Below are 16,078 nucleotides of genomic sequence, written 5' to 3'. Positions count from 1 at the left end.
GATATGGTTAAAAACCTGCAGTATTCTGAATAACAGTAATTAACAGAACTGAATTGCATTTTTTTAGCAACAGCATATAATGGCAGTCATAGGTGTGCACACAGGGTGTGCCGGATATGCCTGGGCGCACCCTAATCACCCCACTTGCATACCTCTGAACTGCCCTGGATTGATTGGGAGGGACCAATTCATGCTGTATCCCACAGCACTTGGCTCTAGTAATTAGTTTCTGTGTCTCTCCTGTAGCTACAGAATAAACAATGCATGTTTATTCCAGAGAGGGGACAGGCAGTAAAGGCCGGTAGGTAGGCAGAGCTGTGAATAACAGTGATTGACTTTGTACGGGAAGGGGGCGGGTGCTAAAGGGCAGTGCGGCAGTGGGGGCAGGGCTACAAGCTAATCATAGCCTTGCCCCTACTCCCCTTGCCATTCTTTGGTACCCGCCCCCTCCTTGGCATAAACAAACAGCACAGCTGCAGGGGAGACACAGAAAGAGGATTTTTTTACGTCTGTTCTTCTCCCTGGGCCTCTTCACAGTACTTGGGGTAGTGCAGCTTTGGTTCTTCTCCCCTTCTCCTATTCCCTGGTCCAATGGGCAGGGCTATGAGTATCTGTAATTTAGCTCCACCTAATGGGAAAGAGAATTGGAGATGGAGGCAAGAGCCAAAGCTGCACTACCCCGAGTATTGTGAAGAGTCTCAGGGAAAAGGAGAGCACAACTAAGCAGTACAGAGGTGAGACAGACGGTCACTTACTACTTCACTCTGTGTCATTACTGACCCCTAACCTCTGCCTCACTTAGCTCTGACCACTGTACCCTGCCTCACCTAGCACTGACCTTTGAACTCTGCCTCACCTAGCACTGACCTTTGAACTCTGCCTCACCTAGCACTTACCTTTGAACTCTGCCTCACCTAGCACTGACCTTTAAACTCTGCCTCACCTATCACTGACCTTTAAACTCTGCCTCATCTATCACTGACCTTTAAACTCTGCATCACCTAGCGCTGACCTTTAAACACTGCCTCAGCTAGCATTGATCTTTGAACTCTGTAGTAAGTGATGCAGAAGTGAGGTCAGTAGGAAGTGAAGCAGAGTTCAGAGGTCAGTAGTAATTAATGGTCATTTTGGCTTTTAGACTAATTCAGTGCAGTTTTCTCCCACCATGGGTGCAGCACAGTGTACCCATGGATTTCATGTAGGTTAGATGCGCTTTGCTATAGACGTCTATAATGTCCCACGATTTTGATACACTTTCTGAAAGAGCACCAAAACCACAGTTTCAGTTTTTTATTTCAGAAAGTGCACCAAAACCGTGGGACATAATAGCAGTCTATGGCAAACTGCAGCTAACCCACACCAAAACCGTAGGTACACTGCGTTGCACCCATGGTGTGGGAAAACCACATTGCATCAGTGGGAAAGCTCCCTACTGGAGGGAGGGAGGGAGGATCAAAAGCATATTTAATGGGTACAGGAAGGCTTTTGTTTTATTTAACCATGTCCCTTTAAGCCTCATCCATTGTAAATGCAATTTGGCCAAACCCACGATTTGCTGCAACTTTGGGGTTTGAGTTTTGGTGTGCACACCTTAATGCATTAGGCTGTGCACACCTATGATGATAGTCTTAACTTGCTATGACAGTGCCTGTATTGTCACACTGGCCAGTGAATGATGAAGAAAAAAAAGTTGTCCGGCAAAGTTGGGGCCTTTGAAGAAGCCACAACAGTTCCAAGCAGACAGAATAACTTTTATGATGTTAATCTCTTACCAGACCCAGGACACCCACTTCTGGGTCTCCAGACACATGCTCTGATTCAGTAAAAGTCAAGTTCAAGTCAGACAGGGAAAGTTGCTGTGATCTCTCTCCTTCAGTCCTGCTGAGATGCTCCCTCTTTTTCTTCCTTAAAAGTGTTGGGAGTCCTCTCTAGTCCAGTCTTTGTAATCCAAAGGGACAATTGGATTGGATTGTTTCCAAAACAAGGGGAGTTAAGGCAACACCACGGTGGCAGAACTACTACACTGAACCAGAAAACAAGAAAAGTCAACCACAGTAGGCACTCTCCAGGCATTGCCATGTAAGTTTGCGAAAGGGTCCTCCCTCATAAGTTATCACCTAGCAGTAGTAGCTAGTGGTCTTTACCTGATGGTCAGGGTTCTGATGATGGTCACAATCAGTCATTGCATCCAGCAAGTGAAACACTGATCCTCAGTGCAGGCTTTCTTTCAGAGTATGATGGCAGCAGCAGTCTCTGATTAGCACTCTTCTCCTGGACAGCACAGCATCAGATATCACAGTGAACTCTGGCCACACACCACTGTTACCCCTTTACAGCAACCTTGTGGTCCACTCTCCCAGATGCAGGCCCCTTCTCCTTGCTTTGTTGTGTCAGCCAATCACCTCCACAATTGCATCAGACCAGCCAATATGGCTGCCCCCTGCAATGAAGACACTCCATGGATGAGTATTGTAAAGTGGTCTTCCTAAAGATGGCTGCTGTACTTCTGTATTAATGAATATTCAGTTTAACCCTGTCTACACAGCGGAATGATAACACAGCAGCAACAAAGGAAGACGTTTCCCAGCAGTTAGCAGCAACAGTCCAGGTGACACCTAAAATGGTTACTTAAAGCAGGAGAGATACCTGAATTTGACCTGGTATCCACTTTTTGCAGTCCCTGTACAGCAGGCCTGAAGTGTGGGAGAAAGAAGCAGTACAAGGAGCCAAATAAGTTCATGTACTTACAAGAAGCATGCTGATGAAGGAAGAAAAAGCAGGGCAACTGAGATATACAGTGAAGGAAATAAGTATTTGATCCCCTGCTGATTTTGAATGTTTGCCCACTCACAAAGAAATGATCAGTCTATAAATCGAATGGTAGGTGTAAAAAGAAATGCATGTCTAACATATTATGCACTGATTTGCATGTTCATGAGGGAAATAAGTATTTGATCCCCTTCACAAAACATGACTTAGTACTTGGTGGCAAATCCCTTGTTGGCAATCACAGAGGTCAGACGTTTCCTGTAGTTGGCCACCAGGTTTGCACACATCTCAGGAGGGATTTTGGCACACTCCTCTTGGCAGATCCTCTCCAAGTCATGAAGGTTTGGTGGCTGACTTTTGGCAACTCAAACTGTCTGCTCCCTCCACAGATTTCCAATTGGATTAAGGTCTGGAGACTGGCTAGGTCACTCCAGGACTTTAATGTGCTTCTTCTTGAGCCACTCCTTTGTTTCCTTGGCCGTGTGTTTTGGGTCATTGTCATGCTGGAACACCCATCCACGACCCATTTTCAATGCCCTGGCTAAGGGAAGAAGGTTCTCACCCAAGATTTGATGGTACATTGCCCCATCCACTGTCCCTTTGATGCGGTGCAGTTGTCCTGTCCCTTCGCAGAAAAACACCCCCAAAGCAGAATGTTTCCACCACCATGTTTGACAGTTGGGATGGTGTTCTTGGGGTCATAGGCAGCATTCCTCCTCCTCCAAACACGGCGAGTTGAGTTGATGCCAAAGAGCTCGATTTTGGTCTCATCTGACCACAACACTTTCAACCAGTCCTCCTCTGCATCATTCAGATGTTCAGTGGCAAACTTCAGATGGGCCTGGACATATGCTTTCTTGAGCAGAGGGACCTTGCGGGCACTGCAGTATTTCAATCCTTGTCGGCGTAGTGTGTTACTAATTGTTTTCTTGGTGACTGTGGTCCCAGCTGCCTGGAGATCATTGACAAGTTCCTCACGTGTAGTTCTGGGATGATTCCTCACTGTTCTCATGACCATTGACACTCCACGGGGTGAGATCTAGGGAGACTGACAGTTGTTTTGTGTTTCTTACATTTGCGAATGATTGCACATACTGTTGTCACCTTCTCTCCAAGCTGATTGGTGATAGTTTTGTAGCCCAGTCCAGGCTTGTGTAGGTCTGCAATCTTGTCCCTGACATCCTTGGACAGCTCTTTGGTCTTTGCCATGGTGGAGAGTTTGGAATCTGGTTGTTTGATTGCTCCTGTGGACAGGTGTCTTTTATACAGGTAACAAAATGAGATTAGCAGCACTCCCTTTAAGAGGCTGCTTCTAATCTTAGCGTGTTACCTGCATGAAAGACACCTGGTTGCCAGAAATCCTGCTGAATGATAGGGGATCAAATACTTATTTCCCTCATGAACATGCAAATCAGTGCATAATTTGTTAGACATGTATTTCTTTAGAATTTTTTGTTGCTATTCTGTCTCTCAGTGTTACAATACACCTGTCATTCGATTTTTAGACTGATCATTTCTTTGTGAGTGGCCAAACATTCAAAATCAGCAGGGGATCAAATACTTATTTCCTTCACTGTAAGCTCATCACTGTGCTGCTCCTCCTTTCACTGTCAAATAACAGACTGGGTGCGGGCCCAGGAATAAACTAGGCTCATAAATAGAGGGTGGAATGATTCTAGTCATCAGGCTGAAGATGTCTAGTGGCAGAAAAAACTACTGTGGGGGAAGCCTCTGGATTGAAGGTAAATATTGCAGTGAGAACTGGTTTTGTTATTTTATCTTCTGGGCCTCATGTGTACAAACATTTATTAGGTGAAAACTCCTCAATCCTAAAATTCCTGGTGCTTGCCCTCACCTGGAGTGCTACAGTTGCCATGTTCAGTCACTATTGTAAGTGAATGGCTGTACACAGCTGTACTTGTTCTGTACTGGCTTTTTCCCTGCATGAGTTTACAGTGTACATTTCCAAATGCAAAAGTACATTTGGGGAAATACACTGTATGTGCAAGCATAGTTAATTTTTTTATAATAGCCATTACATTTTAGGCACCACTGGTAATGAACAGAAAAATCAGTTGGACAATCTGATTCCTGATTTACCCATATTTCCCCTTTCTTCATGTATTCTAACTATTCACACATTTTACTTTAAACGTACCCCTCTTTTTACATGGATGCTTATTACTTATGTTTTTAGAAAGTAATTTACATTTACAGTGGTTAAAAAAATGGTTTACAGCTAGAGAAATTATTTAAAACCACATCCAACCAAAATGAACCTTTGAGTTCTGGGTGAAAGCAGACAAGCTAAATTATCATCTACAATTCTTTTAATATCTCAAATGACTCTGTACTGAAACCTAGCTTCATCAACCTGCCATTTACATTATGGTTCCCTTGCAAAAATTAACAATATATTCATAAAATTTACATGACCCAAAAATCCTAAGTGCCTTTTGGTGAGCTTTTATATGCATGAGACCGAATGCAAAAGCAGCTTTTGAAGGTCAAATGGTGGTCAGCTACTGACCTGTATCTGCAATTCATATGTATACATCAAGTAATTCTAAATGTTCTCAGAAGAGTCTCAAACTCGTGTTAAACTGACATGCCCAAAGTCCATCTACACCAGCCCAACTAGTCCTGGCAACTGGAGGAAGGCTAAGAACTGTATGATAGAATCTCAGAGAATCCATGATATAATATTGGGGATTCAGCCCACCAGTGTCCACCATACACTGTTCCTCTTGAAACATAAAGATCAGAATAAGTATTGTGTCTCATGACCCTTTAACCAAGGCTCATCTTAATATCACTTGATTTCATCTAAAGTACTTTTTGTCTTGAAAGGTTCCCATCAAGGTGAATATCAAAGGAAACTTTACAGAGAACTTCTAAGGAATTACAATCGTCTCGAAAGACCTGTTATGAATGACTCCCAGCCTTTACTTGTAGAACTACAACTTTCTCTTCTTCAAATAATTGATGTGGTAAGTAAAACGTATATTTTGTATGTAGGTGATAGAAAAAAAGAAAACTGGCAAAGAAAAGAAAATGCTCCATTGATTTATTTTCATTACAAGCAAATTGTTTTTATTTTATTTTGCTTTGTGCTTATAGTGATGATAGCACTTAGTTACATTTCTAACAGGTAATTACACTGAATCTTGCAGTCAAACTTGTTTACATATTCACACACATCTTTTGTAATTAGAGTTGTATGAGCATGAATATCCTCTTGGACTAATGGGTATTAACATAAACTGTGGCTCGAAAACCCATAGTGCAAACATTGAACATGTTTTTCCAAAGCAGCTGCATGTACTAATTACTCAAGTAGGAAATTCAAGTTTTTTGTTAAAAGTCTCTTGAACTGATACGAACTTTGAAGGTCACAATTTTACAATTGCCCTATGTACTGTTACAGATACAATTGCAGGTATGTATAAAAGAGCAACCAGACTGAACAATTTTCTGCAAGACAGACCTTGCCCTGCCCTTAAACTCTCCATCTCTTCCATTAATCTGAGTATGCCTGTTCTTATATCCAAGGCCAAAGTAGATGAACAAATATCCGAGAGGTAACACCAACAAAGTAAAACTATTTTGATTGTGAAATACCACAGTCACATTGAGGAAGATTTATGAAAAGCAAATAGACTGTTCACTTTGCAAGAGAATGTTGCCTAAGCCTAGTAAAAGAGCTGAAGCTATGCTGACTTCCATTATCAAATCTTTTTCTTGCATATGATCGGGTACATTTTGCAAAGTGAAAATTCCCTGGCAAAGTGAACAGCCTATTTGCCCTTAGTAAATCAACCACATTGATTATCAAACAAAAATAATACGCTTCCGCCGGCCATATGCATATATGGGGCCTCTTGGCGGGTGAGCTTTAATGCCGCATATATGTTTCCCAAATCTAGACAGTCACAGTGGTCACATAATTGGAAAACTCCCGATCACAAGTAGGCATCAGGAGCTTTCTGGCACCCACCTCTAACTGTGCTGGGAGCGCGCACCCTGCGAGCTCCCAGCACAATTACCGGCAGGTATAGGAAAGTTCCCGATGCCTACTTGCGATCAGGAGTTTTCCAATCATTTGACCACTGTGACTGCTAATCACAGTGGTCACATGATCAGAATACCTGCTCTGTGTAACAGTTTTGCACAGAGCAGCCCCAATCCTCCACTTCCCCCCACCGGTGCTCCTGGCCCTTCCCTCCTGCCAAGTGCCCCCAGAACAAGCTGATTGCTCTGGGGGCACTCGTGAATGCTTGCTCCCAAGTTGGCCCTGTATGTCCATAAGACATATAGAGCGCAGCTCGACCCAGCCCATGCTTCATCCTCACTGGCTGTGATTGAGTGCATCAGGAGCCAATGGCTCCTGCTGCTGTATCTCAGCCAATGAGGAGAGAGAAACCTGGGAGAGCCAAAGCTCTAGTGCACAGCACTGGATCTCGATCTATGCTTGAAGGTAAAAAACCTTCAGTCTTCAGAACCACTTTGATATACCTAGAAATACATTTAAAAAATGTGCATTCGTATTTTAATAACACCTTCAACAATTTATTTATACAGACCTGAAGTAAAGAGCTTTGGGTTATATTTACTAAAGCTGGTTCAATCAGAATCTCATTTACCTCTGCATGGTAGCCAATCAGTTTCTAACCGCGGCTTGTTCTTTTTTTTTTTTAATTTAAATATTTATTACATTTTTCATGTTAATACAAAAACCCAAAAAGGGAAATAATTCTCATACAAATAGACATTTATAACATTTCTACCTTTCCCTTACTAAAAAAACTCTTTTCTTTCCCATCCCACTAACCCCCCTTCCCGCCCCTCATCCCCCCTCCTCCCCCTCTGCAGACTCTAGCCTATTCTAATCTCTTGAGGCTTATTAATTTTTTGCTAACATCCTAGATCATATTTTCCTATATTTCTCTTTCAATCCTGCTCTTTCCCACTTTTCCCATCTCCTAAAATAAACTCTCATCCTATCTTCCTGCATATGGCATGATCTTTCCATTCTACCTATCTGGTTTACTCTATTAATCCAGTCTTCCTCCTTCGGGACCTCAGATTTCCCCCAAAACTTGGGTATCAACCCTTTCGCCGCATTCAAGAAGTACCATATACCTGAATCTTTATATTTATTTACAGATGTCTCCACATTGTGTAGGAGGCACGTCGTTGGGTCTAACCCTATGTCAATTTCAGTTATTTCTTCAATCAGTTTGACTATTATCTTCCAAAAAGCCTGGATTTTCGGACATTCCCACCATATGTGAAACACCGTGCCTATCTCTCCACATCCTCTCCAACACATATTTGAATTTTCCCCATTCATCTTGTGTTCTACGCTCGGTGTAATGTGCCATCGTGTCACACACTTATAGTTAACCTCAACCTCTTTCATACTAACATTATCGTGTATCAATCTAAACAGCTTTCTCTATTTATCCTCATCAAACCCAACTCCCATATCCCTTTCCCATTTTGTTATAAAAATTAACTTTGTGTTTGTGTCTAATTCTGTGAGTATTCTATACACTTTTGAAATACCGTGCTTCCCATCCCTTCGTGTCTCTAACAACCTTTCAAACATATTCCACTCCTGTTTTAATCTCAGGGGTTTCGGTAGATTTCCAATAAAACATTTCAATTGATGATATTTCCACTCATCTATTCTAATAAAAATATCTCCCTTCTTCTCTATTAAATCTTTAAGTGATCTCAATTCCCCCTCCACCAAAACATCTCTCAGTTGGGTATCCTCCTTTCTAAACCATCTCCCTGATATCTTATTCTTTCCCGGGGGAAAGTACTCAGTATTTGTGAGAGGCATTAATATAGAATTCAATTCCCATTTCATGTTTTTGTGTAAATTGTCCCATACCCTAAAGACATTTAAAGTGTAGATACTTGTGCTTTCTTTAATTCCCCTGAACTGTGGTGGAACCCATATCATCTGACTCAATCTATTGCCACTAAGATCATTTTCAATTGTTACCCAACTTTTCCCCTTATGGTTAAATGTCCAGTCATATATTCTTGCTAAAACCACTGCTTTATAGTATCTCTTGACATCTGGTAGGCCCAATCCCCCTTTCTCTTTAGTCCTACTCAATGTTTCATATGCTATTCTAGGTTTTTTATTCTTCCATATGTATCTTGTTAATATTTTTTTCATTATCTTAAAGAAGGCTTCTGGAATTTTAATTGGTACCATTTGAAATCTATACAGTATTTTAGGCATAATTACCATTTTGACTAGGTTTATACGTCCTATCCAGGATGGATTTCCTCCTTCTAGTCTTTTTAACTCTTCCCTGATCTCATTTACCAAAGAGATATAATTTAATCTATACAAATGCTTAGATGAGGCAGTGAGTTTTATTCCTAGGTATTTTATCTCTTTTTCTCTCCATATAAAGGGGAATTCTTTTTGTAGTTTTTCTTTTTCATTCTTTGATATGTTAATATTCAGGATCTCTGTTTTCGTTGGATTAATTTTTAAATTTGATAGTTCACCGTACTCCTTCAGAATCTTCATTATATTTGGGAGAGTTATTCGGGGATTCCCCACATAGAACAATAAGTCGTCCGCAAAGGCCGCTACTCTATGTTCTATGGATTCTATCTGAATTCCCTTTACCGATCCACTATTTCTTATTATTAACAACAGAGGTTCGAGTGACAATACATATAGCAGAGGAGACAGTGGACAGCCCTGTCTTGTACCATTAGACATTCCAATGGGTTCTGATCTCTCCCCATTTACCGTGATGATTGCAGTAGGCTCCCTATATAATTTACTTATCCACTCTCGCATTCTATCGCCTATCCCCAGTACTTTTAAGTTGTCCATCATAAAGCCCCAGTCCACTCTATCAAATGCCTTCTCTGCATCAATTGACAAGAGCACCACCGGGGCTTTCCCTTTTCTACTTTTCTGAATTAGCATCAGGGTTCTCAAGCCTTTATCTCTACCTTCTCTCCCCGGTACAAAGCCCACCTGGTCTCCATGGATCCATTCAGGCATCAGATCCCTCAACCTGTTTGCTAACACCTTTGCATACAGTTTAGTGTCTGTGTTCAATAATGAGATAGGTCTATAGCTGGAGCACTGAGATGGATCTTTTCCCTCCTTGTGAATAAGTACTACATGGGCCTGTAGGGATTCTCTCCTCACTTCCATCCCACCTCCCAGAGCATTCATGTATTTCTCCAGCTTGGGTAACAGTACTTCACTAAATTTCTTATAGTACTTAACTGTATAGCCATCCGGGCCTGGGCTTTCCCCCCCCCCGTGCTTCTTAATGCTATTTTAATTTCTTCCTGGGAAATTTCTGCGTCTAGGGAGTTCAACTGTGCTTCACTTAGTTTTGGTAATCCCGCATTTTTTAAGTATGTCATCTTTTTTTCATTAATTCCCTCTTGAGCTTCTTTTAGAGGTCCTTGGAGACTAATATTATATAACTTTTTGTAATATTCCGTAAACACTTTAATAATCTCTTTATTTAAGTGGACCAACTCCCCCTTTGAACTTTTTATCTTTTCTATATAGTTCCTATTTTTCTTTTTATTCAAAGCTCTCATTAGATATCTTCCTGGTCTGTCTCCCCATCTATATCTCTCATTCAAAACCCTGTTGTATACTCTTCTCTTCTCCTCATCCATCAACCTCTCTAGCTCATCTTTTTTATCCAATAACTTCTGTCTCGTATCTTTTGTTATTTTCTTCTTATGGTTCTGCTCCAAGTCCAATATTTCTTTTAAAAGCCCACTGACCCTCTCTCTTCTTTCCTTTTTCTTCCTTGCTCCTGCCGCAATCAAGATTCCTCTTATGAATACCTTATGACTTTCCCAGACTGTAGCTATCGATACTTCCTCTGTTTCGTTCTCCTTAAAGTATACCTTAATCTCTTTCTCGATTTTCTGAACTACATCCTCATCCAGAAGAAGAACCTCATTTAACCTCCACCCTAATCCTCCAGTCCACCTTCTTCCCCATCCCATTTTCATTACGACCGGGGCATGATCCGAGAACGTCCTTGTCTCTATGTCAATTTTAACCAGATGATCTATAAGTTGATGGTCTATTAAGATGTAATCTAATCTCGAGTATATCTCATGTGCATTAGAGAAGAAGGTATAGTCTCTGTCTTTCTTATGCATTATTCTCCAGGTGTCCACTAGTTGATATTCATGCATCACTTTTTTCAAAGCTCTCAGAGACCTGCTCCCCTCTCTTTGCACGGAAGAGGTATTATCCTTTTGTGGGTCCATACAGAAATTTAGGTCTCCAGCTACTATCAAGCGCCCTTTTTTAAATTCCATTAATTTTTTCAACAGACCCTTCATATACATCTCCGGGTTTTTATTAGGGCAGTATATATTAGCTAAAGTACACTCAATCCCCTGAAGTCTACCTTTTAAGAATAAAAACCTCCCCTCTGGGTCGGTTCTTCTATCCTCCAGCTCAAATCTCATATTCTTTGCCAAGCCTATTGCAACCCCTTTTGCTCTTTTAATTGGAGAATCTGCATAATACCATGTTGGATAGTATTTGGATTTCAATTTCACGTTTGCCTCTATCTCAAAGTGGGTCTCCTGTAAAAATACCACTGACGTAGCCCTATGATGTAACTCATTAAACAACCTAAATCTCTTCCCTGGACAACTCAGCCCGTTCACATTATAGGTTATAAACTGTATTTCTTCCATCATTCCCAATTAACTCCATCTCTCTTCCAGATTGCCTCTTCCTCTTTATCCCTTCCGTCCTGCAGAGTATTGACCCAATACCTCCTCCCCTCCCTCCCTCCCACCCAACTCCCGTCCCCTCCCCCCTCCCTCCCACTCTCCCAACCCGCCCCCCTCCCTCGCCTTTCCCTCCACCCCCCCTCCCACCCCCCATTTTTTAGGCCCTCAACCCTCCCTCCCATTTTCCCAACCCGCCCCCCCTCCTTCCCCCCCCCTCTTTTTAGGCCTATTAATTGCCTACCAATCATTTGTGGTAATACTATCCACTTTTGATTTAATCTATAGGGCAAAAGAACTCCCGCCATGGACAGCTTTCCGCCCTCCCCCACCTCCCCTTTAACCCCTAAGTCCTACCAAAATATCTCATTAACAGTGGTTTGAGGATGGTAGGGATAAGGCAGAGAGAGACAGGAGGTAGAGAGAGAGAGATAAAAAAAAAAAGGGCTATCTCTCTCCCTCTCCTTCTCCCCCCCCCCTCCCCCCACCCCTCCCCCCACCAACACATTGCCAGTCCTCTTTTCTTTTCGTTCTGATTTCCCAGTGTTCTTCTTCCCAACCAGGAATCTCCATTCTTTGTAGTTTGAGTCTATCGCAAAAAATTTTCAAATCTTCTGGGAACCTAAGATATGCTGTAATTCCATTTCTCCATCCTATTAGGCACTCAGGGGTCCCCCATCTATATTGCACCTTCTGTTCTTTCAATCTTTCCAATAGAGGTCTAAGGGTTCTCCTTCTCCATAGAGTCTCTGGTGACAAGTCCGCATATATCTGTAAGTCCTTTCCTTCAAACATAATTACTGATTTTCCCTTTATCCTCTTCCAAATTTTATCTTTATCTAGGAACTCACAAAATTTAACAAGTATATCTCTTGGCCTTTCCTTTCCCAAATTTCCTTGGAGTTTTCCTTGTCTAAAAATTCCTTCTATTTTAGTCTTTTCCATATCAGTACTGTCCATTATGGAATTTAATATTTTACGGACCACCTCTTGCCAATTTTCTCCTTTTGAATTCTCTGGGACCCCACGTATCCTAATATTTCTCCTCCTGTTCCTATTTTCTTGTGTCTCAGCCTTATAGAGCAGTTTTCCTTGGGCTTTCCCCATATTAATTATTTCTTTTTCCAATTCAGCAATAATTTGGGACTGATTTTTAACTTTTTCCTCCGTTTCTTCCACTCTCGCCAAAAGGTGTCCCAAGTCATTTCGAATATTTACAATTTCTTGTTTTATTGTTTTCTCCAGATCTTTGAACATTTCTGCCATTTCTTTTTTGTTTGGTATTTGTAGCTCTGTCTCCATCTCTATATTGGCCGATATTTGTTGGCTGCTAATGTCAAGGCCTAATGATAGTCTAGGGCTACTTTCCAGGCTTAGATCTACTTCACCTTTTCCACATTTACCCTGAGACCTTTCTGGAGTTATATTTCCCTGGGAGGTGTATTTTTTAATAGTACCAGTCTGAGTCCCTTTAAGCCCACTTCCTTTTGCGCTTTTATTTTTCATTCTTCTATGGCTCTTATTCTTCTTTATAGGCTCGGGGGTTAAGGAGAGATAGCTATTAATATACACGTCACACCTTATCCACTCATTTGATTTTCAAGCTTTTTCATTCGTCTTTCCTCTTCTCCTTTCCACTCCTTTACATTTCCCACTCAAGGGGGTCCCCTCTCTTCTCTCACACACTGCCTCTCTCAACAGCCCACAAGAAGCACGTTATTTATCGAGACTCGATCAGAGTCACTCACCCTGATCGTGTCTCTCTTCTTCTCGGGACCCGACCAGCAGCTCTCTTCCTCTGTCCTTCAGCTGGGCAGTGTGTTCATTTTAGGGGTTTCTCCAGAGAATCCTCCGCCTTCCTCTCTCCAATCCCCCGTGCCTCTCCTCCTTCACCAGCAGGGCTCAAAACAGTGGGCCAACCAACAGGGCCCCAAACAGTGGACCGACCAGTATGACTCCCAATAGCTTAGTACAGTCAAGGTCTCAGCCAACAAGCCAGCAGACAGAGCTCTGGGTAGGGCCCAGCTGACAAGGCTCTGAGCACTGGATTGACAGGCAGCGCTCCAAGCAGTGAGGCGACCAACAGGGCATCAGACTTTCAGCCGTCAAAGAGGAGACCAGGTATTGGGTCGGCAGCCGTGCTCCATGGAGTAAGTCCGCAAGCCGGGCGGCTCCTCTCTCTCTGCACCAAACACCGGCCGGCTTCCTGGTTTCCCAGTGATGCTTAGCGGCTGGCCACGTGTCTACACCGCTCCACCTTGTCTCCCCGCAGCCCGACACACCTTCACCTCAAGCGCCGCAGCCGATTCCCGTCCCACGGGTCAGCCCTCCCGCAGAGCTCCTCCATCCATCCAAGGGGGACCACCGCACCGCAGCTCCACATCACAGGTAGGGGTTTGGGGAGGTGGGTGAAGGAGCTTGTCCGAGAGCTCCTACATCGGGCTCTCGTCAGCGGCCATGGTTAGGCTCCGCCCCCGTTAACCGCGGCTTGTTCTATTAAGCATTAGCAATGAAACCTGGAAACTGATTGGTTTCCATGCAAAAGTGCACAAGAAACTGAGTGAACCAGCTTTAGTAAATAAACCGATTTGTGTCTTGAGATATGCTGTCTTAATATTATAAAACAATCTCTTGCTGTCTATCAAGCCCATTTTTTAGATACAAATTCACCTGATTCCTAAAAATGTAATTTAACAAAGCGTAGTTAGTTTTTATCCATAGTCAATTTGAATAATATATGACATTTTAATTGGAACATCCTACTTGGTCCGTTAAACTGTATCATTTGTACATTCATTTATCAGCTTGAGGTGATTAGGAAATAAAAAAAATCACCAGTTTAACCTTGCGACACATAAAGGTCTTATTTAATCAACTGTATCCTTAATGAAAGATTTTTAGTGGAAGTGATTCTGAAATGTAAAGCTATCCATAGATTTTAGATAGACATTAGATGGTTTATGGACAATCAGGTAATGCAGCAAATTCAAGTCCAATTTGTAAACACCAGTTTGTAGTTCACATATAAAGTGCCTATACAAAGCTGTAAAAGGATACAACATGAATACAATACTAGCGATTCATTAGCTACAACACTGGACTGATCAAACAATTCTTCTTCTTCTGCATCATGCATTGTATTGGACAAAAACAGTTTGTGGCTCATGTAGTGGATGCCCGCAATGCCGTCTCTGCATGCAGAAGATAAGAATCCAGCAAGAAATAGTAAAATACAACCCCCTAACTCTGTACAGAGACGTACTACGCTAACTGTAACAAGAGAGACAAGGAATAACCAAGCCCAGACTTTTTTTTCTACCAATTATTAAATTAGCTTAAACTGTAGCAGGGACACAGAGGGCACAGTGGTAACAGCCAGATTGTAGGAACAAATCTTTTATGCCTTCACCAAGTCCCCCTGATATGAACCTGATAAGCCCAAGTTTGAATTCAGATCTGTGCAATGCAGTTGGTAACAGATTATAAATGTAAGGATGCCAGAATTTAATGCACAAAATTATGTAATGGGACCACACTTATAATTTGCCGGCTTAGTTGGGCCCTTAAGATGGTGCACGTCTGATGAAATTCACTGGAGCCATCATAGTCAAATCAATAAGCCATTAAACAGAATAAACTCAGGTGCTTGTGCAGATTACTGAAGTCAGTTTCAATAGTGTAGCAAGTTCAGTGTAAAAGACAGGTGGGAGGAGAAAGGGAGATTACCCATGATATGAAAGTTCGGGTGGTGAAATAACAAAGTCAATGCAATTGTCTGCAAGTGGTCTGATTCGCTGGGTGGGTTGTTGAAAGGATGGCAGAAGCAAATTGTGGTACACTGAAGTGTCAGTATCTGTTAAACAATGAAAAGGATGGTTTAGCAACCCTCTCACCAGATCCTGCACTTCAGTGGTATGTCCTGTCGGTGGAGTGGCCCTTTATATGCTGATGCACTAAACTTGGATGAACTTGTTTTGGTCTTCTGCACACTCAGGATGATTCCACAATCTGATTAGGATCCTTGTGTTTCTGCAGGACAGACTGGTGACTCTTGTGCGATTGCAGAACACTGCAAGCAAGGCCGGTGCTACCACTAGGCAAACTAGGCAGCCACCTAGGGCACACTGCTGCCTAGGGCACAGCCATGGTCACTGGTTTCCCTAATTTCTGCCATGACCAGACCTAGGGGGCTGCTAGGGGAACTGTACACAATGAAAGGGGGGGAGGAGTACCATTTGTGCTGAGATGAGTGGTTTGTGCAGAAGGGGGATGGGGGCTATTTGTGCAGAAGGGGCATAGGTAATGGGGATGATGGGGGGGGGGGGAATTTGTGCTCAGAGAGGGAATAGGGGGATATGTGCAAGGAGTAGGAGGGAGGTTTGGGGGGAGTTGGGGGAGATTTGTGCTAAAGGGGGGGGATTTGGGTAAGGTGGGAGGATTTTATGCTGGGAAGGGTAATTTGGAAGGGTTTTAGCTAGAGGAGGAATTTGTTCTAGGTGGGGGGATTGAAGGAAGAGGATTGGTGCTGGGTGGGGGATTG

At 42.5% G+C, this 16,078-nt stretch overlaps 1 protein-coding gene across 1 annotated transcript in view; it reads left to right on the top strand.

Annotated features, from left to right (window-relative positions):
* The window catches only part of LOC149468456 (neuronal acetylcholine receptor subunit alpha-7-like), a 220,726-nt gene that overhangs the window by 56,302 nt on the left and 148,346 nt on the right, over positions 1-16,078 (top strand). The window contains exon 2 of the mRNA XM_089669961.1: positions 5,620-5,759. Coding sequence (XP_089526087.1) covers positions 5,620-5,759 — 140 coding nt within the window. The remainder of the gene's footprint in view (positions 1-5,619; positions 5,760-16,078) is intronic.

Source organism: Staurois parvus, unplaced genomic scaffold (genome assembly GCF_062004578.1).
Source record: "Staurois parvus isolate SC_StPar_1 unplaced genomic scaffold, SC_StPar_1.0 ptg000086l, whole genome shotgun sequence".
NCBI classification, from domain to species: domain Eukaryota; kingdom Metazoa; phylum Chordata; class Amphibia; order Anura; family Ranidae; genus Staurois; species Staurois parvus.
This window is presented reverse-complemented; position numbering and strand designations above follow the sequence as displayed.